The sequence below is a fragment of the Aspergillus ruber genome (genome assembly GCF_000600275.1).
Source record: "Aspergillus ruber CBS 135680 unplaced genomic scaffold scaffold00015, whole genome shotgun sequence".
Lineage (NCBI taxonomy): Eukaryota > Fungi > Ascomycota > Eurotiomycetes > Eurotiales > Aspergillaceae > Aspergillus > Aspergillus ruber.
This window is the reverse complement of record NW_024467311.1, coordinates 240,654-265,826: the sequence shown is the minus strand read 5'-3', so window position 1 is coordinate 265,826 and position 25,173 is coordinate 240,654. Positions and strand designations below refer to the sequence as shown.

The 25,173-nt window shown below is 47.8% G+C and overlaps 6 protein-coding genes across 6 annotated transcripts; 3 read left to right on the top strand and 3 right to left on the bottom strand.

Annotated features, from left to right (window-relative positions):
* Positions 1-1,491: 1,491 nt before the first annotated feature.
* Positions 1,492-3,877, top strand: ace2 (putative C2H2 transcription factor (Swi5); the record flags this gene model as incomplete). Its single annotated transcript, XM_040786414.1, has 2 exons — positions 1,492-2,161; positions 2,220-3,877. 2 exons carry the CDS (start codon positions 1,492-1,494, stop codon positions 3,875-3,877), a joined length of 2,328 nt encoding a protein of 775 aa, XP_040638327.1.
* A 755-nt stretch (positions 3,878-4,632) lies between these two features.
* On the bottom strand, positions 4,633-6,541 carry EURHEDRAFT_412992 (T2 family ribonuclease). Its single transcript, XM_040782058.1, has 7 exons — positions 6,094-6,541; positions 5,837-6,015; positions 5,667-5,782; positions 5,412-5,604; positions 5,111-5,350; positions 4,950-5,047; positions 4,633-4,895 (listed from the first exon to the last, which is right to left on the bottom strand). The coding sequence occupies exons 1-7, from the start codon at positions 6,375-6,377 to the stop codon at positions 4,752-4,754; spliced, it is 1,254 nt and encodes a 417-aa protein (XP_040638326.1). The 5' UTR covers positions 6,378-6,541; the 3' UTR covers positions 4,633-4,751.
* A 145-nt stretch (positions 6,542-6,686) lies between these two features.
* On the bottom strand, positions 6,687-8,245 carry EURHEDRAFT_412990 (RMD1 family protein). The gene is made up of 2 exons (XM_040782057.1): positions 7,814-8,245; positions 6,687-7,753 (listed from the first exon to the last, which is right to left on the bottom strand). The coding sequence occupies exons 1-2, from the start codon at positions 8,126-8,128 to the stop codon at positions 6,800-6,802; spliced, it is 1,269 nt and encodes a 422-aa protein (XP_040638325.1). The 5' UTR covers positions 8,129-8,245; the 3' UTR covers positions 6,687-6,799.
* Positions 8,246-8,350: 105 nt separating this feature from the next.
* EURHEDRAFT_412989 (CLH domain-containing protein) lies at positions 8,351-12,890 on the top strand. The gene is made up of 5 exons (XM_040782056.1): positions 8,351-8,747; positions 8,800-8,826; positions 8,877-9,850; positions 9,904-12,173; positions 12,228-12,890. Exons 1-5 carry the CDS (start codon positions 8,415-8,417, stop codon positions 12,533-12,535), a joined length of 3,912 nt encoding a protein of 1,303 aa, XP_040638324.1. The 5' UTR covers positions 8,351-8,414; the 3' UTR covers positions 12,536-12,890.
* Positions 12,891-13,072: 182 nt separating this feature from the next.
* Positions 13,073-14,287, top strand: EURHEDRAFT_412988 (uncharacterized protein). Its single transcript, XM_040782055.1, has 4 exons — positions 13,073-13,247; positions 13,298-13,357; positions 13,429-13,476; positions 13,538-14,287. The coding sequence occupies exons 1-4, from the start codon at positions 13,178-13,180 to the stop codon at positions 14,080-14,082; spliced, it is 723 nt and encodes a 240-aa protein (XP_040638323.1). The 5' UTR covers positions 13,073-13,177; the 3' UTR covers positions 14,083-14,287.
* A 5,097-nt stretch (positions 14,288-19,384) lies between these two features.
* Positions 19,385-22,322, bottom strand: EURHEDRAFT_81149 (grainyhead-like protein). The gene is made up of 5 exons (XM_040787658.1): positions 22,149-22,322; positions 21,935-22,075; positions 21,333-21,848; positions 20,018-21,276; positions 19,385-19,960 (listed from the first exon to the last, which is right to left on the bottom strand). The coding sequence occupies exons 1-5, from the start codon at positions 22,163-22,165 to the stop codon at positions 19,656-19,658; spliced, it is 2,238 nt and encodes a 745-aa protein (XP_040638322.1). The 5' UTR covers positions 22,166-22,322; the 3' UTR covers positions 19,385-19,655.
* Positions 22,323-25,173: the final 2,851 nt, after the last annotated feature.

Here is a 25,173-nt window from a genome sequence, read left to right as displayed (position 1 = left end):
ATCGTGATCGGCTGCGCTCAAACGCGTCCGCTCATGGAACAGCTTTTCAGTTTGATGGTCGACGAGCTCGTCTGTCAGCAAATAAGCCTCCGTGTATGCTAGCAGATCTCTATCTTTGATCGCTCTATTAATCAATCCAGTCATGCCCAGGCTATATGTTGCGCGACAAAGCTCGTCTTCTGGAGACGGGCGATGGGTTCTAAGTTCTGCATCGGTGAGGGAAGGGTTAGTGTAGCACGGTTATAGAGAGTGCGAGTGGTATCTTCTAAGGCGAGGGGGGTCCCTCTGAGTATGTCGGTTATCATGATGGCTTTTTATGAATGAAGCCGGTGGTAGTCTTGGGGGATTTAGTAGTGACCTAACGGTGACTTGAATGCCTGGATTGTAAATCACACAAAATTTCCTGAGGCCATGGACTGCGTCTCGAACCTGCCACGGATGCAATAATGCTTGCTCCCTCACAGAAGCCAATCCAGGGTATGAATGTATTCAATTATTTGAACTCTTGTCCCCTTCGTACGTAACCATACTGCAAATCCCGGGCGCAAACTATATATTCAATCTTGATACAAGGAAGGAGGAATGAAACGAGCTCCTTACAGAGAAACTACCGTAACAGAGTATGGTTAAACGGAGGTTATTGAGGCGAATAACTTCCGAAGATACATACATGGATAGACCCGTGCATACAGCGTGGTCCCCCGTACATACTACATGGTACCTTTCACTAGTTGTATGCCGGTAAAAGTTTCCCCGATCCGATAGACGTGTTAAAGCCCACTTGCTCCATAGTACACTTGTACATGGGCGGAGCCATGATGGTTACCGCTATTATCGGTGACAAAAAACCGAGGTAGATTTTAGAAGCAATTGACGAAACAAACTTGACTCGTATAATAAAAAGAAATAAATGCCAATACAGGGCGGTTTCGCGTTTCCCTGACGTCGCCTCGGAAAGGGCGTTGCTAGGCCAACGCGGACATTGTTGATCGTAGATCGGGGATCGGGTGCCTGGAGCTGGTGTCAATAATTCAATAATTTCTCTTTTCCCTGGTTCCCACCCATTATCATTATTATTCTCTCCTCTTCTTTTTGGTTCATATAAACAAGTCCGGTTCCTGGGGAAAGGTCTCCATATTAGTACCAAGGATCTCAGCTACTTCACCGAACCACTCTTTGATCTTCACAAGATACTAGTCACTTGCACACCGACTGATTTGAGAGCTTAGAAACTCTTTTTCTTTTCTTCCTTCATTTCCCCGAGCGCGTCATTTGGAAGGTCACAGACTGACACCGTTACAGGAAACCTGTTCAATTGCCCCCCGGGTTGGCCGCAGCCGTACCGCATCGCTGCAAGAGGTCGGTTTATCCTGCATTGTTCTCGAATGCATTACTAGATACTGACAGAGCCTCTTTCTTGTACAGGTCTTGAGAATACAGATTTGTTCGGAACTACCGGTTAATTGCGCGTACCGCGTCTATTCAGCAGCCATGCTGTCCAATTCACATGGAGGCCACCTCCAAGAACGGCAACGACAACACCGCCGACAGATCTCGACCCCTACAGCCCTCGAGGCCGCGAAAGCTCCTAGTCTTCCTGCACCGGCATTGCAACGGCTCAATGCTCATCGACGAGGCCAGAGCCTCGACACACGGGCCTTCCAGATGCAACAACGAGCACAGGCCATGCAGGATGGGAATCTTTCTTTTACTAACCAAGGAACAGTACACCAACAACCACAGCAACCACACAATGTTTTGCGCGAGGCCCAACAACAGCGATTGGCTCGACAGGGACATCAGGTGTACCCCGCTAATTCGACATCTGTACCCCTGGTGCCCGACTGCCACGCGTTCAGCCAAGGGGACCTGCATATGCTTCCGAACCAAGACAATAACGAGAACCACCAAAGTACAGCGTATATTGAAGCGCAGCTGAATCTGAACTTCAATTTGATGCAACAACATCAACAGCTGCTGCGGAGCCAGACCTTCCCTGGCAACAATTCCCAAATGGCCACCTGGGATATGTACCAGCAAGACACGCTTGCGCCCCAAGCCAATGTGGTTCCGCAGGACATGCGACGCCTGTCCGCTCAGTCGGATACCATCCCTAATTCGCAACGTCCGCTTACACCAGCACAAGAAAACAACAACACCCGTAAGATAGATCGAATTCATGATTTTGGCACGAACATTATGGCTAATTTAGAGACCAGGTTACTTGCCAATCACCCCAGCAACGACACCATTCAAGAAGTCAATGGGTGTTGTCCCGTACAACACGGAAGTGCAGTCATCACCCACCAAGGAGCAGTGTCTGTCTGTTCCCGAGGCAGTCAAGACGTCGTACATGCAACGTGCTAGATCCCTTCAAGGAGTGGCCGGGTCAAGTTCATCGCAGAAATTTGACCTCCCCTCTCCCCCCAACACAGCAACATTTGAATTCGATAGCTTTGATACATTTAACAGTCAGCAGGATTCCAGATCGGAGAAATCAGAGTCACAGAGTTCGTCGCAACGTAAACATGTTCCGTCTTTGTCTGCATCGTCATCTCTCTATTCGTCGCCAGAAATTGCACCCATGCCGTCGTCTCCTGCAGGTGAAAATGAGAGGCCACGAAAGGTTCCTATTCGCCCTGCCACACCAAGTCACAAGAGAATGTCGAGTACCGCTACGACTACGAGTTCGACTCCGTCGAAGCCCAAGCTCTCCCCGAGAGTCGCGTCTATTGACAACCTGAACCTTGATGACAGGGTCCACGCATCCATCAATCAAACCGGTGTCACCATCGATGAGATTGCATCATACATCTCTGGTCCGGACCCCAAGGATGGCAAATGGGTCTGTCTCCACCCGGGCTGCGAGAGACGGTTTGGCCGAAAGGAGAACATCAAGTCCCACGTCCAAACTCACTTGGGTGACCGCCAGTACAAGTGCGACCACTGCAGCAAGTGCTTTGTCCGTGGTCACGATCTCAAACGCCATGCCAAGATTCACACGGGCGATAAGCCTTATGAGTGCCTCTGTGGAAACGTGTTCGCCCGTCATGACGCCTTAACCCGTCACCGTCAGCGCGGAATGTGCATCGGAGGATACAAGGGTATTGTGCGCAAGACCACAAAGCGCGGCCGTCCCAAAAAGCATCGCCCCGAAATGGAGGAGCGACAAGACAAGGCATCCCGTACTCGTGAGCGCATCGCTGAGAAGACTTCTTCCTCGAATTCTGTCTCTGGATCGTCGGACTTCTCCCGCAGCACACCACCGTCAGAGGTCTTTGAGAACATGAGCCTCCGTGGCTCTAGTCCCGTCAACAACGGGCCGATGTTTCACACGCCTAATTACTCCGTGTTGCCGCCAGAGGCCTTTACCTTCACTCCTCCCGCATCCCCCGGTTGCAGCACTGGCAACAAGCCCTCGCCTCACTGCAACCCGCGTTCTCTCACGCCTTGCACAGAGGATGATATGCTGCCTTCAAAGCAGCGAATGCAGAAGATTGGCGAGGAGCCTAGTCTGTCTTTCATCGCGGATGCTGAGTCCTGCCGCTACCCTTATGCCAGCAGCTCGTCCAACGACAACAACCTCTCTTCGCCTCACACCGCACCAACGCTGGCCGATTCCACTCACGAGTCGGACCTGGACATCTTCATCAATCAGGATGCAACAACAACAAGTGGTTTTGACAATGACTTCCCGCCCCTGACAGATGCCTCGATGGCTGCATTTCCGGACTATGTCAACACTGCCGCTCTCGACGGGCCAGGAATGGATTTCTTCCCTGGAAAGACATTCACGACTGCTCCCGCTATGGATGATGATTTCTTCTCTTTTCATCTCCATGATGAGCAGCAGCCCTCGGAGTTTTTCATAGCATAAGGCAAAAGGCATAAATAGGAACGATGCACGACTATAATAAATGAGACAAACGACAAGCATTTGTGACGACAAAAAAGCAAATAGAATGGCATATTGATGATGACACGACACGACGGTGTTCATGGACTGATGCGTGAACTCTTTAATGACTTCTGAACTCGACGACTGGAAATTTGCATACCTGCTTATGTATCAACTCTACCCACGACATTTACAACAACTTCAATTCTTGTGAATGATCACTGTGATGGGAAACTGAAAAAACCGAAAAATGAAACAGGCAAAAAAAAAAAAAAAGAAGATATAATTTCTCGGATATTTTCGATCAGCACATACATGTACTACGACTATTCTTACTGGCCTTGGGACTGGCGGACTTTTGATTATTAGAGGGTATATGGAGTTCTGCGGGCCTTTCCTCTCGTTGTTCCTTTGTTCTGGTGGATTCCTGGGTTTCTGTTTCATTTGCTTGATATTTAAATGATGTCTTTTGGGCTTGCGTTGGAAAGATCGTACTAAAGGGTTGTATTTTTGTTTTGTTTTTTTTTTTGTTTTTTTTTTTTCTTTTTTCTTTGCTTTTTCTCCTATGTTTTGGCACGCAGATATGCTCTAATCCTCTTTTGGTGATGGTGATGACCTACCTGTACTCTAGTTTCACACTTTATGTTTATGATGATGATTTATATATAAGAAAAAAAGAAGAAAAAAACAAAAAAAGAATAGATGATTTCGTTATAGTATTCTGGAATCTTGTAGTCTGATACCTGTGTGTAGTACGAGGACAAGATGAAATTATAATATGTCTATTCTCGACAAATTATGAATAGTTCTAGGGCGAATAAGCGCCATAAAATTAGAAACAATGCAATGCGAATCACTCGCGCTCCTTCCAGGTGATCTCCAGCTCAACCGGATGTTCTCTTTGGGTAGCAAAGACATCACTCTGTGTATAACCCTTGGGTGGCTTATCTGCGTAGAACGTCGTGTTTCCGTTATAGGCGAGCTTTCCGTCCATCATCTATTTTCATGAGAATTCTGATGAATAAGACGAGAGAAAGATAGAGGGGCTTACCTCGAATTCCATCGGGTTGTCTATGTGGGCTCCGCAGGTCAGAATATCTTGTTCGAAAGAGCACTTGCCCCTGCTTGATGTCAAGGTGAAGGTGCCATCTGTGGAGTAGCTGTTAGTGCCCTGAGCCTAGACATGAGTGTTTCCAAAAAGTAAGAACTGACCTCTGACTTTCTCTCCTCTGAACGTTGCACAGGTTCCGGATGTGAACCAGGTGCCATAGCTGATTATACAACCCCGCCCCGAGCCTTGAGTCGAGACCTTCAGATTGCCTTTCCCTTGGAATGGAATACCAGGAGTAGCGGTTGGCCTTGCAGGATTCGTTGCTGTATTGGTTGGCTCTGGTTGAAACCTCTTGGGCTGGTAGCGGACACCCTTTGCAGGGCAGTTGGATTTCAGACCATCTACCACAGATATTAGTAGGTGCTCTGATAAATATAGAAGGCAGGATAGTATTTAACCGACCTGGAGAGGAGGGAACAAAGTCACCCGTCTGTAGAGTACCGGCGACATTGAAATGATACCAAATCTCATTCAAAGAATGGCCGTGGCATCTGACTGTAACGTCGCTTCCGTGGCCCTTTGCAAGAGCATTTTCAATCTCAGCTAAAGTGTAGGTTTTCGTATGGGAAGGCACGATCCCGGCGTTGGCGAGGAACTGCAACGGTGTTAATGAGCTTCGTGGCTAGATGGCAGCTTAATCAAATCGAAAATACGAACCTTATAGGAAGGCAATTCCCCGAAGATCTCGACCGCCTTGTCGAAATAGTCCACAACGTCCTGCTGCGGATAATACTCGTCGTAGCAGCGGGTCTCCAATGTGCTGATACAGGTACCTATCCAAGTCAATCCATGCTCTCTCAATTAAAATAATAAAGGCAGAGGTGTACCATGCTTATTCCATTCATGGACCCACAGATCTAGATCATCTCCTTTGAAGTCCTTCCAGTAGACGTCCATATACTCCAGCAGGTCCCTCCGGCCTGAATCTACCAATATCAACGAGATGTTGTTGTAATGCCTCTTCGAATCACAAAACTGATCAAAGCCACCGTCGCAATGGTCCGGCCTAGACGCATCTTCCAATCAGTGACTGATCATTCAGAAGTTTCGTATCTCTACCAAATCTTAGAGAATGAAGTCTCACCAGAGTCCATGGATAGTCCAGGAATCATCAGGCCCAAGAGCAGGATCAGTGTCCCAGAACTGGGTCTGAAGCAACTGTCCACCAGGATAGTTGAAACAACAAGTGTCCTGACCACTATACCGGGTCTGGCAGCTCACTTCGTCTTTGGCGCATGTTCGGTGTGTGGTAACCTCCGTCGCCGGATTGTACAAATCTGTCAATGAAGAAAGTCCCATGCTCCCGGTAAGAGCTTTTAGGACCCTCTGTGGTCCTGGGAGCCTTGTAAAGAAGGCCCACGATTCCATTGCGGTTGCCGAGGAATTGATACTGTTATCGTACTAGATGCGTTCCGCTCGTTCGATGATGGCCGTGGTAGCAGCACCGAATTGAGATAACAAAAGTAATGCCCCAAACCTCTCTTAAATTATCCAAATAAATCCGTTTAAGAGGAGAGGATCGAACAGCTGACCAGACAATGATGCTGGCCCACGTGAATGCAGCGTCATCCCAATAATGACTAATCGTCCTGTTACATGTGACCCTCACCGACTGATAAGCCGCTTATCAATCTGGGGAAATGGAGTACGGAGCATCGTTCCGCTCGCCGTACGGAGAGGTTGTCTATGCAGTCTCAATTCCTAAGGAGATTCTATCTTATACTACACGGGTATCAACACTCATACATCACCACGTATATGTGAGGATAGACCCATTAGTTCAGGCTGACCTAATGTCTGTCCTCCGTTTCGTGAAATCGCTCTTTCCACAGTCGGAGAATTTCAAAGCCAATCTCAACTGCAATGAGCAAAATAATGATCCATTCGAGTCGAAGACCATGGGTCTCACTCAGTCTTTCCCGGAGAACACTCGCTATTTCTTGCGCATAGTCCATCTTCTCGTTCAAGAGCTTGATGCGAATGCCCACGTCCAATGCTCTCCCTACCTGTTCGTAGTATCCCTCCAGGCCAAGTTCATGTCGGCTATCCCAGAAGAGATCAGGCAAAGAGTCCGTGAGCTCCGAATAAAGATTCAGTTGGGCGCGGACACTGAGAAGCTGGCCGGTTTTGCGCAGGATAAAGTCCCGGGTGTATGGAAGACGTGCGCCTCTCGACAAAAGCGTTGGGATTGCTCGAGTAGATTCAAAGTAATTCGCGAGGAGAGCCTCCAGCACCGCCAACTTTGTGCTTCGAGCTAATCCTGAAGAAAACGCAACCTTGGTCAGGACTGTATCGATAGATTGCCGACCAGGTGGAAGCTGCAAGCCGGATTCCACCCCTTCTGGTTTTGTCCCAAGTATAATTGTGTCACCTCGGATGTTGCTGTTCTCTCGGCTGGCATCTTCCACGTATTCGAGGTCTTCAGTTTCAAGATCCCCCGCATGTTCTCCCTTCGCCGCTGGAAGTAGTGTCCTCGTTGCCAAAAAGGAGGTGAACCCTTCGGGTAGCGACCATGCTACAACTGTGCCTGACGGGAATATGAAAACGTCCCCTATCTCATCAGGAGGGAGATCTGTTGTGGTTGGATTGCTTATACGACGTATTGAGTCTAGCGGCACTTGAACATGGACGACTTGGGGATAGAGGCCGGTCTCGAGAGGGTCGGGCTCAAAGCCCCGGTATTGGAGAATTTCTCTGACCTTGCAAATGTCAAATTTTTCTGCTACGGCATACGCTGTCACTGTCTTAATTCGAGGAAATAAACATCAGTAAAGGAGATTATCACAACGTTTGATTATTGAAACCTTAGTCTGATAGAAGCCTTGCTCTTTGAGCTGAGTCTTCGAAATAAAACTGTCCCTGGATCTTTGTGCCTCCACAGCTACTCTTCGTAACGAAGTTGGGGCTGCCGGGGATCTACCACCCCTCTTCCGCTGCTTCTGCAGTTCGGAAGACCACTCTTCAGAAACATCGCCATCCTTATTAGATTGCTTCTGCCTGAGATGTGCAACAGATGAAAAGAAACCGCTCCTTGGAGAAGAATCTCGAGGAAATTGGCTTTGTGGTAGTCTCAACGCGGGCCTTTTCCAGGCCGAACAGAGGTATGGCCTTGGGAACATCGTGTGGCGGCGTTTTAGTCTGTACTTAAGAATGACAACGCGAAAAGCGAGCGATTGTTAGCTCTCGTGTCCATGGTAGGTCCGATCCGGATGATAGTGCTGGAAATCGCTGGACTTTTACGGGACATTTCTGTGAATAATCGTCAGCGCCGCGGAAAAAAGAACATCGGGAATCTGCTGAGTCAGCGCTTCCTCCGATCAACTACCCCAGGCCGACAACTGGACTGACGACATTGTTGGGCCGCAGCTGCTTGAATAGCTCCAGGCACGGAAAAAGGCTCTCGCCATGGACGCGCCTGGCGCGACGGAGGTAGCAGACAGTGCTAGCCAGGCAAATCCCGAGCACGAAACATCTATCCCGCAGAGTACCAACGAAACCAGCGACAAGCACTATCGCAATGATCGACCGACACCAACTGAGGACGGACAAAACAATGGCGACGATGAAAGCACAGAGGATGGGGAGGATGAAATAGAAGGAGAAGAAGAGGATGGTGATAGCGAGGAGGATGAAGACGAGGAACCACGGCTCAAATATGCGTATCTGACGAAACATCTGGGCTCGGTATACCGGAATGGCGATGCAACAAGCTCTTTCATCACCGCAGGAGACAAGATGGTATGACTTTCTAGATGCCTCAAACTGATTTATATGTTTAACAGTAATATAGGTGATTGGAACGCATAATGGCAACATTGTAAGTCGTGAACACCAACCCAACATGACCCAATGGCTGACCCCCCATAGCATGTGCTGTCCTTGCCTCTCCTACAATCCCTTCGTGTATATCATGCCCATTCAGCAAGTGTCACGTCTATCTCAGTCTCACCGTTCCCTCCTCCCCTGCCGACTTTCAAACCGGAACCATTGACCAGAGCTTCTACCTTTACTGAAGACCAGCTCCCCAACAGGTCTTCCTCCAGTTCTGCCAGTCTTCGAGGACAACCGAGGAGCCAGCAAGCGGCTGTTCCCGCGATACCTTCGAACTCAATATACATTGCAACCTCCTCCATCGATGGGAATGTATGCATTTCGTCGTTGGTGGACCCAAGAGATGTCATACTACGGAACTTTGGTCGGCCGGTCCAAACGGTCGCATTGTCCCCCGAGTACAAGAGTGACAGGACATTTTTGTCAGGCGGACGTGCAGGCGATCTCATTCTTACCACAGGTGGTCGGGTGGGAGCAAGCTCAAATTCAACCACAATGGGGGGTGCTGCAGCAGCAGCTTCCAGCTGGCTAGGCTCGATAGGCCTGGGGGCAAATAACGGCAAAGATATAGTCCTACATAGCGGAGAAGGGTCTATCAGCGTGATAAGATGGTCATTGTCTGGGAAATATGTCACTTGGGTCAATGAGGAGGGTATCAAAATCATGCGATCAAATCTGCATTTGGATTCCGCAGATCTGGACCTTGCCTGGAAACGAGTCGGTCACATAGACCGTCCAAACCTTCCCGGCTGGGAAGAAATGGCCGGTGTTTGGAAAGCCCGGGCTGAGTGGATTGATGAAGACTCCTTAGATAGCCTGGACGATCCGGTTTCCAGGGTTGATGCCTCTCATGAGAATCCCAAATCACCTAAACCGGCCCCGGCACAAGAAACGGTGGAGAAGCTGATTGTCGGCTGGGGAGGTACAGTTTGGGTTATCCATGTATACCCCGATCGACCGAACAAGAATATTCGGGACCACAAGCTCGGCTCCGTGGAGGTTTCTACAGTGTACGCTTCCCTAAATTTGCCATAGTCAAAGATCGCTGCTAACCTAATTTCAGATTACGAACGGATTGTGTTATATCCGGAATTTCTTTATATACCCCCCGCCTCATTATGGTACTTGCACATATCGAAGCGGAAGATGACGCTTCAGAACAGCGGTCCAAACATGGTGTTCTTCGTCCTGGGACTCACCGACGCCAAAAGGGCCTAGAACCTGAACTTCGGATCATTGACATTGAAAGCAAGGAAGAGCTCAGCGCTGACACACTCTCCGTCAGTCGTTATGAAAGTCTCACTTCCTCGGACTACCATATGTCCATTTTATCTCCTTGGAAGACGCCTATTCCTATTACCCAGCGAGGAACATTGGGTGCAATTGGGAACGGTCTCTGGGATGCAACAATGTATCCTGCACGTCTGTTCAGCTCTGCGGGAAGTATCCGAAGTACCACGAGCAGTGGTGATAGGCGCTCAAGTAGGGCGGCAGATACCATATCTTCACGAAGGATCTTCAACGACGAGCCCCTTCCCAAAGAGTTGCAGGAAGTTGCAGGGGCTATTGGATCGCGAATTTTCATTCATAGTCCCTTCGATTGCGTCGTTTCTCTGAAGAGAGATCTCACAGATCGTCTGGCGTGGTTAGATGCACGTGGGAAATACGAGGAAGCCTGGAAACTTGTCGATGAGCATCCAGAAGCAGCTGGGTCTGCGAGTCAACTCAATGATAACATCTCTGAAACCCCAACGAAGCAGAGCAGCCTTGGTGATTTCTTTGCCGACGACCGGTCATCGATTACGACGACGGGCCGAGCAGTGAACTCTGCAGCTGACCAGGAGAAGCGCCGGATTGGCGAGTTATGGGTTGAACAGCTTGTCAAGGAAGAGAAGTGGGCCGAGGCTGCTGAGATCTCTGCTAAAGTGATCATTACTGCTCCTAGATGGGAGCATTGGGCTTGGAGATTTATAGACAACAGAAAGCTCGATGAGATATCTTCATATATCCCTACTCATCTGCATCCACCACTATCGTCAGCCATTTATGACACCATTCTTTTGCATTATGTTCCACAAGACCGACGCAGACTGGAGGAACTCGTCGATGCATGGCCATCAGACCTTTTCGATGCCAACAACGTGGGGAAGGCCATAGAGAAGCAACTGCAATCTGACTCTACAGTTCCAGATTCTGAAGATTGGCGTACTCTTATGAAATGCCTTGCTAAGCTTTACTTGGTGGGAGGTCATTATCATGAAGCATTGCGCTGCTACATCCGCCTTCAAGATGCAGATACGGTGATGTCGTTAATTAGAGAGCACCGTCTTCTGGATGCTGTTTCTGATGATATTCCGGCCTTTATCTTGATCCGCGTAACCAGAGAACAGTTGAAATCGGCACCCATTCCTGAGCTTGAAGAAGCAACGGCAGAGCCTATAAAAGTTCTCGTCAGCGAAGCGTACACGGGCATCGTTCGTCCAGAGACAGTGGTCGCCCAGCTGCAAGCTAAGAATCGCTTGCTCTATCTTTATTTCTACTTGCGGGCTCTCTGGCGGGGAGAGTCGCTTCCCCACGAGGCCACAAAGCCTCGTAGGGGCCGTGGAGCTCGTGTACGGGATGCAGCGAGTAAATTGGCAGCCGATGAAGGCAAAGCATTGATTGATCACTTTGCGGACACGGCTGTAGAGCTGTTCGCTGACTACGATAGACCATTGTTGATGGAATTCCTACAGACCAGCACTGCTTACTCTTTTGAGATGGCAAGTTCCATATGCGAAACCCGTCGCTATACCCCAGAGCTTATCTACCTGCTATCGAAAATGGGCCAAACCAAACGGGCATTGAACCTCATACTTTCGGATCTGAAGGATGTCTCGAAAGCCATATCGTTTGCCAAATCACAAGACGACCCAGACCTCTGGGAAGATCTTCTCGACTATTCGATGGACAAACCCCGTTTCATCCACGGATTGCTTGTCGAGGCAGGGACCGCGATCGACCCAATCAAGCTCGTTAGGCGCATCCCTAGTGGTCTGGAGATCGAAGGCTTACGGGAGGGTCTCACTCGTATGATCCGCGAACATGATCTCCAAGCGAGTATCAGTCAAGGTGCCGCGAAAGTCCTTCAGAGTGAGGTTGCGGTAGGGATGGATCAATTGCGGAAAGGCCAGAAACGAGGAATCAAGTTCAACATAGTCGAAGACGAGGAGAAAGAGGATGTGAATGCCCAAGATGACTCGAAGAGTGTTGCTGAAACCGTAAAGTCCGCGAAACCGTCCAAATCCTCCGCAGGCCGGTGTGCTGGTTGTCAATCTCCCTTTCACCCTAACGGTAAGAAAAGAGCCTACCGTGTATTGATTGGTCAATGCTTATCCTGAATTGCAGAACAAGAGATCCTTGTCGGCTTCGCCTGCGGTCATATATTCCATCTATCACACGTCCATCCAGAGCCTGCTCCGGGCACGGATGATAATTCCTCGGGAACTCATACACCTGTGCCATTCCCGCGTACGCCAACGTTTGATGAAACGTCATTGTCCGCATCCCGCACAGTCGGTCCCAAGGTGACGACCGCTCGACTACTCAGGGACCGGGTTGGGGATGGATGTCGGATCTGTGCAATGGCCAAGGAAATCGAAACTATTGGTGATGATTCTGAGGAAATGGAGATCACAGGGTTGTCAGTTCACTAGTTACCAATGGTAGACCCCAAAATGCTTCGTTAGATATCTCCAGGTGACTGCCACTTGGCCCTGAGCGCATGAAGACTTTCGATACTGCCAGTGGCCTTCAATGGCATTACAGAGCGGGTCTGGTCGGACGAGACTAATACGATTCAGAAGCTGGACAGACTACAACTAAAGGAATGAGTGTTTATATGGGACAGATGATTATGTTTTGCTTATGATGGAGATACCCATGATAGTCAATTTACGATTCAAGGAATACCAATTACATGATGATAAAGATCTGGACCCCGCTGTCTCACATACCAAGTCATTACAGAAGAAACCTCGAGCCAGGAATAAAAGACGAGTGTCTCGCAAGACGAACTCGATTTGACACGTGCCTTCCCAATTGGGACGCCTTGGTGTAACGGCCCGATTCGGGTTTTTCCTGGCCTGGGTCACGCCTTCCCAATTGATTTCTGCCGGCCAGAGCGGCCTATATATTCCCCTCCCTACTACCCTCCTTCCTTTTCTCTTTTCTCCTCCATCCTCCTTCTTCACCCTCTTCATCACTCTTTCCATCGTCCATCACTTTCCTTCCTTCTAATTGCCTTCAGAGCCCCTTCCTGATCTAAATATTACCTGAGTTCACTTCTTCGAGTAACCATGGTTCCCCGTATCAACCTCTTGGTCGTCATGCTTGTGTTTTTCCTGGCCGTCTCTGGGTTGGCTCGTGGTAAGTATTCCATCTCCAACGCCACTGATTCGTCCAACTGATATCGATAGGAACTGTGGGAAGCATGTACAATGCGGAAGATGAACGCTCTCTGTTGAAGCTTCTCGCTGGTGAGTATCAATGTCCCTCTGCTGGTCAACACCATTGACATGCGAGACTAACCACCTTCCCTCTTGAGCAGAGCACGAACCCCCCACCCTGGCCAGATACCAGCTCTTTCCCCGTGGTGGTATGTCATCCCTCGTATTCCTCCTTCCCAATTGGCAGTATAGATGCTGATCTTATACTAGACGCGAATGTCGTGACTGTTACTGAGACTGTTTGCGGACACGAGCCTGGAGCGTCACAGACCTCCAGTGCCTTTGATAACGTGCCTGGGATTTCCACTTCGTCTAGTTCCATTGTCTCGTCTGACACTGTTATCCCGCCTGGCACCTCTGTCTCATTCAGCACCTCCGTGCCGGCTAGTGATGTCGTCCCGTCTAGCACGGCTACCTTGTCCACTACCATTGCCCCGTCCAGCACTCTGGCTTCCAGTTTGACAAGCACCATTCCAGTGGCTCCGATTACGTCCAGCGATACAGTGACTTCATCTGCCTTTTCTTCTATCTCGTCGTCGGCTTCATCTGGTTTTTCTACTTCTATCTCTTCGCGAGTTACTCATTCCGCTTCTGGATCCACCAGCTCGAAGACGACTGGAGACGCTGCGACGGCGACAGCCCCCGACTCAGCTTCAACTACTGAACCTTCCAAATCGGATGCTGCTTTCCATCCTACGGGAGCACGCACTGTTATAGTGGCATTGCTGACACTCTTGAGCATCCTGTTTTTCTAGACCATCACGACACTGTTACCGGTTAGAGGGCCTCACTCGTGTTACGGAGCATCGGGGACTTATGAGGTTTCATTAGGAGTTAACGGGTACTTTTCAGCATGTGTAATAACTAATAATGTGGTGTGATTTCGATGGGAAAGCTTCTACATGTGTTCTACGATTTGCAGCAGTTAGACCAGACACATTATATGCAATAATACGGTTGTTTTTTTTTATGTTCAACTTGCGTCCAGGGTCATTCCCTACGCTTAGTCAAGGTCAAGCGTAACTAGAACAGGTTGTGATCAGTTTGTCCTTGGATGCTATAAATATATTGGTGTTTACTATTTTTAATATTCGAACGAATCAGAAGATATGAATATAAACCTATCGAATCCCGTGATCCTTCAGACCAGGAACAATAACACTGCATGTATACAGTCGACCATCCTATAGATCAACGACCCACGCGTCACGCATCAAACCGAATTCGTCAACGTCTTTCCCCTTTTGAGAATATCGTATCCATCCCTCATGACCCCCCTCCCCAGCCCCACCTCCATCGCATCCCTTGCCTTCATCTTGGTAGTCTGCACTGGCCAAGAAAGTCTCAAGAAGAAATTCTTTAGTCCCCGTAACCTAGCCGCCACAGGCTCGATTATGTCCCAGTAACACTCCCATTTCTCCTTTGTGGGATCCTTGTTACCAGGGTCCCCTGGTAGAATAAAGGAGAATGTCTGCTGATATTCTTCGAGCGACATATATTGAGGGTTAATTGGTGCGAGGACGTATATTGAGCAAGAAAGTCCAGCGCCTCAAGCGAGAAACTGCGATTTTTCCCGCCTGTAAGGAGGGAGTCGATCTCGAGATAGACGACATACCATTTGAGATGCTGGAGATATTCGAGGCTGTATTCCGAGACCGGGTTAGGAGGTACAACAGGTTCTTTTTGAAGTTGCGGGGGGCAGCAAATTATAGTCGAGATCATACCATGGATGGCTCAGTTTCAGGGAGAATCGATTCCACAGGTAGAAGACAAATAATGCTTGTTGTCAGATCTGGCGGTTGACTTGGAATAGTGCCGTTGGCGTTTGCCAGCAGAAGTGAAATGAAGCATAGGCGACGTGGGCTGAGGGGCAGTAATGGCTTCTCGCGCATTTTCTTCGGGGGATGAAGCCCATTTGGGGGGTTATCCAGGTAAGGACATCGGGCGCTATTAGGTCCGTCTACTTTAGGATTCGGAGTTGGATCTCATCTGGAAGCTTGGTGGATGGGGATTGGATCGTATCCTTGTTGTGGCCTTTTTGTCGCGTGGTGGTCCTTTTGACGATATCCTAGACGAGAAATTGTAACTCTTTATCATGGACAAGTCCAGTGTAAATAGAGCAGTTCCTCAAGCGCGGCTGTTCAAGCAAGGTGTTCAAAAGTCTTCGCGTCGTATCGACATCAAAGAAACTGCCAAAAACGCTAAGCTCCAGCTGATCTGGCTTCACAAGTGCAGCTAGTCTCGAGCAGAAACCAAGCCAATCAGGCAGGACCTCTTGCTTCTTGGTTTGTTCTTCCTCACGAACCTGGTCGATGTAATTCGAATTGCACTGCATTTCCTATTTTTGATACACGCTGAAGATATACTCACTGTGCTCTCTTCCAGGCTCCGCCCCAATCCGGATCGTCCTCAAAGCCCTCAACGCCATAGGTGCAATATATCTCAGCAGCAAAAGCCTATAATACCTATCATTATATACGGAGAACCTATTCCTAGAATAGAAAGTCGACTGTGCATCCTCAGACACCCCCATGGGAACATAGAACAACTGGTTCGCCAAGCGTTGCTTGCACCGGAAACAAGATCTAAAGCCACAATAATAGCACTGGAGTGTATCCAGTGGTGGTTTGTTGAAACGGTGCTGGCGACCGGACCATTCGCCTACAGGGGCTAGGTCCTTTACGCTGTTGAAGTTGCATAAGTCGAACTGTTCGAAGCCTAGGCATTCTGCGTAGATTTTCTGGAGGATGGGGAGTGGGAAGGCGAAGATATTGGGGGTTTTTTTTTCTCTGTTTAGCCTTTGGTTCAATTTGAGAGGCGAGGATGGTTTTGCAAGATACGAAGTAGACAAGGCTAGACTTCTCCCCTCAATTCACGTAATCGATAAGCGAGCAGCGCACCCACCCACTTCTTCGCACCCCATACCTCTCTTCTATCTTCTACCGAGCACCATTCCACCAGATCACCCTCAAACAGGCCGAAAATGTATTGAGCAAGAGGGTCGCCTTCCATTAGCTGCACAGGCTATTAAAAACAAAGCAATCAACTCTATACGCGAGATAGTGCGCCGCTTTAACATGCCTGAATCTACCCTCTGAACACAACTATGCGGTTCTACATTGCGTTGAACCTCGCACCAACAGCTGTAAACTGGCCCAAACTGAAGAGGGATTGCTTAAGCAATGGGTACTACCAATGAGCCTACGTAAAGCAGCACCTAGGTCCGCTACTGTACAAGAAATGGCGAATCTTCTACTCACAAAGCGTGGCTCTACTACTATCCAGACTGTTGGCGAAGAAGAATGGGCCTATAACTTTACCCAGTGCCATCCAGAGCTCAAATCTTGCTTTTCACAAAATATATGGCTACAAGCGAACAAAACAGGAGGACCCAAGGATTATTCAGGAGAGGTTGTAACACCATTCAGCAGATGATGACTGAGCATGGTATCCTATTGGAGAATATCTATAATTTTGGTGAGACTGGCTCTGTAATGGGCCTTACTGTAACTGCAAAGGTGATCCCTGAGCAGAATACTAATGTCAGAGATCAGTTTTACAGCCAGGAACCAGGAGTGGGTAACCGTGATTGAGTCAATCAATGTGTCACAACCTGGCTTCTCTCGTATCGTACCTAGGGTTCTAGTTAGTTGTGTTTCGAGACAGGACACTTACCCTAAGTGTCTTCCAAGTAATCGTGTGCTCAATGCCCCTCCGGGTCCGGTTCAATAAGTCGTATGTGTCGATGGGTATATCGCGCCCTCCAGGCTTTGTAAATAATAAACAATTAAAAACGGTAAAGGTAACGAATAGGGAAACAAGGCCAACCGAGTACGTATACTGGGTTGTTGGTTAAGTGCGGACGAGTCAGAAACTAGAAGGTAACCAATGCTTGATTAACTAGAATTGATCGCGAAGATCTAAACTAAATACATGAATGAGTGTCCTTATATACCCTTCGCTTCCTACCATTTCGTATACCATCTTGTGGTGGGAGATGTGGTAGCGTATACCATCTGTATACCATTCTTTCGGTATATAAATGGTAGGGGTCACGTGATTCCTTCATGGAATATCAACTTGATCCTTGTTCCTTCCTGCATTTCCATCGCAGCCTACTATCCAATGATTCTGCTTTAGCTCCCCGCATAGTCACGTGAGGCTGATATGGCTGTCGGAATCACAGCTTAGTCATGGTCGAAAGTACGTATCGAGCGTATATGGTTGAGGCCTCTGATTCTTGCGAAAGGGTGCTATCTAGGATCCTATATAAGACTGTTGACTACCTTATAGAGTATACTAAGCGATTGTGCAGTTTCAAAGGCAGTAATGGCAGAGTAAATAAGCTGCTTGCGCCATATGATATCAGCGAGGCATTAATCAGGCATCAGTTGGTATTGTTCGGTAAGGAACCTCTATATTCCAACAGTGGCTAGTGGGCATTTCCACCAGTGATCATCTCTAAAGGCAAATCATACAACGAAGCTTAACTTGATGGCCTTCCGGGAAACTAGCTCTTTGAAGTAAGTGCAAATGGGTGGACAGCAGATGAAATCAGCCTTCAGTAGCTTCAGGAATTACTTATTCCACCAAAAATAGTCATACACATGGAAGATATATTACTTGAGCAACAGAACCAGGTGACTACGCGCTACAATCGCAGTACAGAAGCAAAAGCACGCTTTTATAGATAGGCATATATTCTATGAGGAAGGTATATCAGTACAGAGAGCTCAGGGGTTTATACAAGCCTCTGAGCCTATCCAAGAGCCTCCAGCTCCAACACCAGCGCGACGGCGTCTACCGACATGTGGAAAGTATAGTGATATAGGGCATTGGTCAAATAATTGTCCAGTTAGATAGTTTGATTTATCTGAAGGCTTTTTTGATAAAAATAGGCCTAAAGTAGAAAATAGGTAGATAGATATACAGCTCGTTTACATACGCATCTCGCTTACCGATCACGTTAAGTTAACCATATACCCCAGGCATAAGTTATTGCCTGAAAATATAATATCATCTACTGATGTGGTTTTGATATCCAATGATGTCAGTCTGTAAGACACAAATACGGGGCAGTGATGATAGAATAGTACGCTATACAGAGTATCTCGAAGTGAATACTGAAGGTACCATCATCACGGATAAAGTTGAGCAACCAGATAGTCATGGTCTGCTTTTTCTGTGACTGGGATGAAGCTACTCCAGCTACAATAACTGCGCGAATGGACTCGAGTAGTTAGCTGGTTGACCTTTTCGCTTTTCCTTCGACCTTAAAACTAGGGACAGGGACCTTTCATGCATCGTGAGCAATAAGAAGCGCGGCTTCTCTAGCACTAAGACCATTGGTGGGATCTGTGACGTGCAAAACCAGTAAAGGTCGAAGCAGCAGGAACAGAAGAGGAATAGGATTGCGAATGCAGGCGTTTCGATCTGGCAGGTTCCTCTCAAGATTGCTTTGCAAACTATGGATCGGACCATCGGAATTCTTCTCCGCATATACAGAAATAGCAGTGTGAAATGATATCATAACTTCATTCAGACTAGTCACTCTTAACAAGATGAAAACAACTTTGAAGTCAACACAAGCTCAATCAACATTTCTCAAACACAGGCCTAATGAATCAGGAATTCGGAATGTTTTTAAATATTTCAGTGAGCCGGACGTATATTCCTTATCTGCGCTCATAGATCAAAGGACCGAAAGGAAAATAGTAAACAACATAGCCACTAGGGTATCTATTTCGTGTGTATCGTCCCTGAACAAATCCTCAAGGGTGACATAATGAGAAGTAAAATGCGATAATGTGAAAGGAAAACGAGAGCTCTCGTCTATAGAGACACTCGACAGAATCGAAAAGAAAGGGGAGAAAGCAAGGCAACTCCAACGATCCATGTGCTATCGTTGGATAGAAACGATTGTTTCGCTTCAAACACCATCAAAGCGATAAAAGGAAATCAAACAATAGAAGCAAACTGTTCTTTTCACGAAGACTCGTATATCATCTCCGCCCTTAACGCCCTGAAAAACTCGCTCAAAAAGCATTCATAAAAAAAGAAAAACCCCCGAAAAAGCTGGGGGGGGGGGGGAATCTGAAAAAGCCGTCCCAGTGCAATGTCATTACTTCCGTGCCACGCACCAGGCGTCACATCACGGGAAACGATCGAATTTTTCGTAAACTTCTCAGTCGTCCAGAACACCCGAGGCGAGTCAGGGAACAAAAAAAGGTATGGAAACGTGTATGATTAATTCGAAAGGCGAAAATAATTGCGGGGTGCAATCCCGTAGGACAAACACACGGTTGCGTCAGTCAGACAGAAGTGCTCTTTAATATCTCAGCTTCAACGCGATCGGAGGCTGTTCGCTGCTGTATGATGCGTCGGAAACTTCGGAGATTTCGACATCCATATCTTGACCATCCGGGAGTACGCGAACGACTTCGTCGTCTACCATGATCTTCAAATCGTTTTCTTTGATGTGGAGGACGTGTACAACGCGACTTGGATCGATGTTCTGCTTGTGCGAAATCTTCTCTATCAAATCACTAACGGTCCGCTCGCTCAAATAGATAGCACGATAGAAGTCGTCATGTGGTGCTCCATTGTGCGAGAAACGCAGATAGAAACATGCGACTGATTAACTGGTTAGTATTTGCCATGAAAATTTGCAATTGTCAGTTCAAAACTTACTTGGCTTGGATGGACGCTCCGCTGGCGGCCGGTAGGTTGGATCGATGTCCATTGCTTCGATATAACCCGTCGAAACATTGGGATCTGTCGAGATCTTTTGAACCTTGACAGGCCGGGACAACGAGATCTCAGAGGTAGGAAGAGAGCTACCCCGGGAGCTACCCATGGAACCCTGATATGCCGAGTCATACTGGAATTGTCCGGGAATTTGATTCCAGACTGCGCGTGGAGAGTTTGAGAGGTTACTCGTCGCAGGCGACAGCACACCGTCAAAGCTCGACCGAGTTCCCCGAATGCTGAGTTCCGGTTTCTTACCGGAATGAGTGCTACCCGGAAGTTGGACCGGGAACATATCCGGATCGTCCTGGTCCTCTCCTTGCAAATTAAGGCTACTGACAGGTCTGGTCGAGGTGAACATCTCCTGCATTGCCGCCAGCTTGGCATGCAGATCATCCTCCAGAGAAATCCTCTCGGTACCATCCCGTGAATCCATCGACCATGTCCGTCTGTGTTTCGTGATCTTCGGGGGACGATAATCCCCGCCATTGACAGCAACAGAGCCATTGACGCGCTTCCGTTTCCCGTTGTTGCCGGCGCCAATTTCTGCTTGAGCAGTCTGTTGCCGGAGCTTTTCGATTGTCTTCTTCACATGGGCCACGTCGTTCGATAGCTTACGTTCAGCGCCGTGATCACGGAAAAGCTTAACTTGACAATAGCTCACTTCGTGCTCCTGCCCGGCTCCGTCGTCAGATATCAATTGAGTCTTCGCGCACAGCCGAACAGGAATGCCCTTGACACCCTTGGAATGACTGAAATCCGTGGAGAGGAAGTTGAACCGAACAGGAATCGTACAATCGGATGTCGCTGTGGCGGGGTTCGCGGTCCATGTGACGCAGAAACCATCGAACGAAGTGCTTTCGATCTGAACCTGGCGACCTTTCCGGTCCTCGTCTCCACCCTGGAACGGATCAACGTACTCGACTGCTTGAAGCTTGCCGCCGCGCTGATGCGCCTCGCTCGAACCTCTACCCTCCTTCCACAGTTGCCAGCATGCAGCCGGTTTTGCCCGTTGTTCTTCCTCTTGGAACGACACCCGAACGAATGTTCGGTATTGAACCGGCTTTGTGCTCATGGGAGGGGGGCTCGAATCGACTATGGATAGGCCATACGCTTGGCCTTTGTTCAAATACGTGATTGGAATATCTCCCGGGCTTTTGATCATGGCAGTCGGAGCGCGCAACGTCACATTGTATCGGAATCTGCTTGGAGAAGTGTTAGGATACTGACAAGATGTCAGAAGGCGAGTGGAACTTACTTTTGATCTGCAAGCATGTTAGGTTGCTCTGGCATCTGCGACAATTTCACCGGTGAATTCGCCTGCATATCAAAATCATTGAGCGACGAGTTCTCGATTGATTCATCCATGGCGGCGTCATATCCCGAATCACGATGTACGAGCACACTTGGCGGGGCAAATGTCGGCTGCTGGGCGAAAGGTTGTTGGTTTTGAAAGGGGTTCGAGTTTGAGAAGAGCGGTTGACCAAACTGGTCGAGGCTCATGCCTGTTGCATCTTGATCCATGGGGGCCACCACCTGCGAGAGCGAATTCATCATGTCCAATCCCATGCTGGGGGTGTGCAAGTCGCCGGCATGTTGGCTGTGGAACGCGGGGTTGAAGCCGCCAAGGTTGGGAGTCAAGAGACCGTTCGGTTGGTGGGCGAAGGACAACAAGGAAAGGGCATTCGGGTCGACGAGAGAAGTGAATGGGTCCACGCGAGGAAGTTCTTGTGTATCGATCGTTTTAGCGTCGTTGTTGGGTACATGGAGTCTGCTTTTAGACATTGACCTCGGTTAGAATCTGAATTTGAAAGGTTCAAGTATCCAAGGCGTGGGGGAGGGGGGTTATGAGTTATATACCTCGTACGATCTACGAGCTCAGCAGCATCTCCGACAGAGCCATTGTCTTCTTGCGATTGCGCAGCCCCAGGTATCACATCAGAGAAGGCTCTTTGAAATTTCTGAATGAGTTCGTTGTCTGGCTTCTTCTGAGAGTTGTTTCTGTGGGAGAGTAGAGGCCATCAGTATTCCATACTACAGCGAAACTGTCTCCAGGCGAATGCACACGACTTACCTGTTGCGGAACATCATCAAGCAATGATGCCAACAATAATCAGATTAAACAAGGAAAGATGAAAAAAGTTGAGTAGAGAATGTTGATGACATCCGGTGTCTGATAGTATGGGGCTCAATGTGGGAGTATAGAAGAAACGCGGTAAAAGGCCCCTTTTGTCTTTTAAGTAGATCCAAATGGAGCAAAGGTAAGAAAAGACGAGTATGGCGACAGAAGATACAAGGGATATGGCAGGTTATAAATGGTATAAATGATATAGAATGACAAACAGTAAAGAAAAACAAAACGATGTGAGAGGCGGGAAGAGAACAGCGAAGAAAAAAGACTGATGGATGATAAAGATAGATGACGGAGCCAACGGTAGAATTGCCCCCAATAAGAGAGTCCAGGGAGCTAGGGCCACAGAAAAATGGAAAACGTCACTGGGGATTGTTATAAGTGGGTTGATGAAAATTCAATTAAGGCCCAAATCCACAGAACAGAACGGAAAGAAGGTTGAGGAAGTTATGGAACGAACGAAGCAAACCCAGAAAACATAATAATATTATTATTATTACGGACTATGCACGACCATTGCGGCAGGTGGGTTACATAAGCCCGATAAGTAGTTACAGTACACTTACCAAAAAAAAAAAAAAAAGGCGATGACGTGGGCCGAGTAGTACCTCTCAACGGCCTATATTTTCTTATTTTCTCTTAATTTACCTATAGAAGAAAAAAGGCCACGCAATTACCTCATACCTGCTAATTTTGATACATATTTTCCAGTGAGAGACTGATCATTTGCTTTCTCCCATTTTTGGAGCTCTATCATTGGCCTTTAGACAGTTCTAGGATTAGTGGGTTGGACCCAGAGAGGGTAAAGGACCGGTGCCGCCAAACACTGTTATTGGTGGTTGCTTGGGCCGTACGAGTACGGAGTAAACGATACATACGTTACATACAGATGGTCTCGCCCGCATAGAGTGCTGCTACTGAGATAGTCTTATCAATGCGATCGTCTAGTACGGAGTAGCTACACTTTCCTGCCGTTGAGCCGCTCGCACGGGCCTTTGACAGTACACCCCCCCAAAATTTGATATCGCATGTACATAATACAGAGTACTGTAACTGTACTTCTGCTGTAGGGCATACTGACGATGCGATATAGACCTAGACGGCATAATTCATATAGAATTGTGTGATCCACGGATACAACGAACCCAACGAACCCAATGAACGCATTGATATCAACTATTCTAAGAACAACCAATAATCGTTTCCCGGATGATGAATCCAGCGCACGACGACTACACTCTACACAACCCACTACTTCTGGGACGGAGTCCTCCGTCCCCGGTGCCCTACCCTATCCTGGGTTCTCTTTATCTCTTTCTCTCTAAAGGGTAACTGCAAAGATCAACTGACTGCACACGGGTCCAAAACCACACAATAATATCTGTAACTGATTCAGCCCGATCGGTTCATTCGGTTTCATCCCAGCTATTTGCGCATGACTTCTCAGACAGATGATAGGTCAACCAACCAACCTTTTGCACAATGTCGATGTAATACGAGCATCCCTTACCCCAGATGGTTCAGCCGTGGTGGTATGCCATTATCCCTTGGGAGTCTACATCAAAAGTCATATCCTTGGGATAAAGGGGTGTCCTATCTATTCTGCACTGTATACAAAATCCTCCATATAACTCATTTTATATACGTCCAACGCGCAAGTAGAGTTGCTGCCGCCCAGCAGCTAAAACAAGCTTATTTTCAACGTCCAGGTAGCCGGAATCAAAGGGACCTATCCGTCCAAAGTACGAGACTAACGCCAGCGCTCTAAAAAAGAGTAGAGGTGCCTGTACTCTGTATAGAAGATCCCCACATACAACAACTATGATCACAATCACGGTGACGTAAAGACATAATCATCCGATAAAAACAAAGCTTCAGTCCACATTGTCGGGTCAATGAACTGTCGATATGAATTTTTCATGTACCTCCATTACCAATGCAATACACTCACACGAGGCGTCGGCACAAGTATCCGCCAATCAGAAGTCCGTATTTGAAACGGAAGTACAGCTGTACAAGTACTATACCAGAGCACTGACACTATATAAGTTCAATTATGTGTTCTTTATACGCATTCTCCATCAGCCCCCTGTACAACATATAACGTACCCCGTACTGAGTACAGAGCATGAGGTACAAATACTTATACAGTACTCTGATACAGTACGGAGTACGTGCTTCTGGAAGTAGGTAAATCCTTAGTACCCCATAATAATCTTCTCCATAATTCTCAAAGCGCAGCAGCAGATCACACCATTATCATTCGCTGGACAATAATCCGAATGTCTATCCCCGGCAACGACACCCGAATAACATCGGTAGCAATCAGATAAAACAGCGGAGTCCTTGTATCCTTATTTCCTAATGCGAACGGCTACATTCCGTTTGGTATGAAGTAATTCATTTCCATTTTTCACCGAACACAACCACTACTGTACGTATGTAAGCCGAATATATCCCGACCCCATCTCTACTGAATCATCACGTATTTGTGCTCCCCACACTTCTCGTCCTCCTTATTCAATCCTTTCAGCCCCCTAATGGTTGTTATGACGTCATATCGATATCGATCGATTTCGGGGAGCCTTCTCGCTGGCTCGCTCGCCGCCAAGCCACAGTCAAGTGGAATCAATGACCAAACGCGTGGCTTGAGTGGTTGCCATTATTGGGTGGAAGTCACTGGCGACAGCAAAAGCACCACATTTTGATTTACTTGTACATGCCTTTTTGGTTATATGAATCTGTACCCTCTATTCTGTACTCATCACTAATGCCTAAGTTTGTAAACACATATTCGTCCAGGGACCCCTGCCGCGGCACAATATCTTTGTGTTGATCACTTTGCGGGGACCTTACGGAGTAAATGACTATGAAATAATCATGACGGATGTTTTTGTACAACTTTCAATACATTACTTGATATTAACCTTCCTATGTCACACCCAAATCGCATTAGACGCCATCCCAC

Excerpts from the sequence above, each read along its gene's own strand:
- EURHEDRAFT_412992 (XM_040782058.1), bottom strand. The coding sequence starts at position 6,377 with ATGGAATCGTGGGCCTTCTTTACAAGGCTCCCAGGACCACAGAGGGTC. Across the intron at positions 5,605-5,666 it reads GGGAATTGCCTTCCTATAAG|TTCCTCGCCAACGCCGGGAT; the intron begins GTTCGTATTTTC and ends ACACCGTTGCAG. Across the intron at positions 5,048-5,110 it reads CAGAGGAGAGAAAGTCAGAG|ATGGCACCTTCACCTTGACA; the intron begins GTCAGTTCTTAC and ends GCTACTCCACAG.
- EURHEDRAFT_412990 (XM_040782057.1), bottom strand. The coding sequence starts at position 8,128 with ATGTTCCCAAGGCCATACCTCTGTTCGGCCTGGAAAAGGCCCGCGTTG. Across the intron at positions 7,754-7,813 it reads AAGGCTTCTATCAGACTAAG|ACAGTGACAGCGTATGCCGT; the intron begins GTTTCAATAATC and ends CCTCGAATTAAG.
- EURHEDRAFT_412989 (XM_040782056.1), top strand. The coding sequence starts at position 8,415 with ATGGACGCGCCTGGCGCGACGGAGGTAGCAGACAGTGCTAGCCAGGCA. Across the intron at positions 8,748-8,799 it reads TCACCGCAGGAGACAAGATG|GTGATTGGAACGCATAATGG; the intron begins GTATGACTTTCT and ends ACAGTAATATAG. Across the intron at positions 9,851-9,903 it reads TCCGTGGAGGTTTCTACAGT|ATTACGAACGGATTGTGTTA; the intron begins GTACGCTTCCCT and ends ACCTAATTTCAG.
- EURHEDRAFT_412988 (XM_040782055.1), top strand. The coding sequence starts at position 13,178 with ATGGTTCCCCGTATCAACCTCTTGGTCGTCATGCTTGTGTTTTTCCTG. Across the intron at positions 13,248-13,297 it reads CGTCTCTGGGTTGGCTCGTG|GAACTGTGGGAAGCATGTAC; the intron begins GTAAGTATTCCA and ends TGATATCGATAG. Across the intron at positions 13,477-13,537 it reads CCAGCTCTTTCCCCGTGGTG|ACGCGAATGTCGTGACTGTT; the intron begins GTATGTCATCCC and ends ATCTTATACTAG.
- EURHEDRAFT_81149 (XM_040787658.1), bottom strand. Across the intron at positions 21,849-21,934 it reads GAGCTCGTAGATCGTACGAG|CAGACTCCATGTACCCAACA; the intron begins GTATATAACTCA and ends AATGTCTAAAAG. Across the intron at positions 19,961-20,017 it reads GGAGCGTCCATCCAAGCCAA|TCGCATGTTTCTATCTGCGT; the intron begins GTAAGTTTTGAA and ends CCAGTTAATCAG.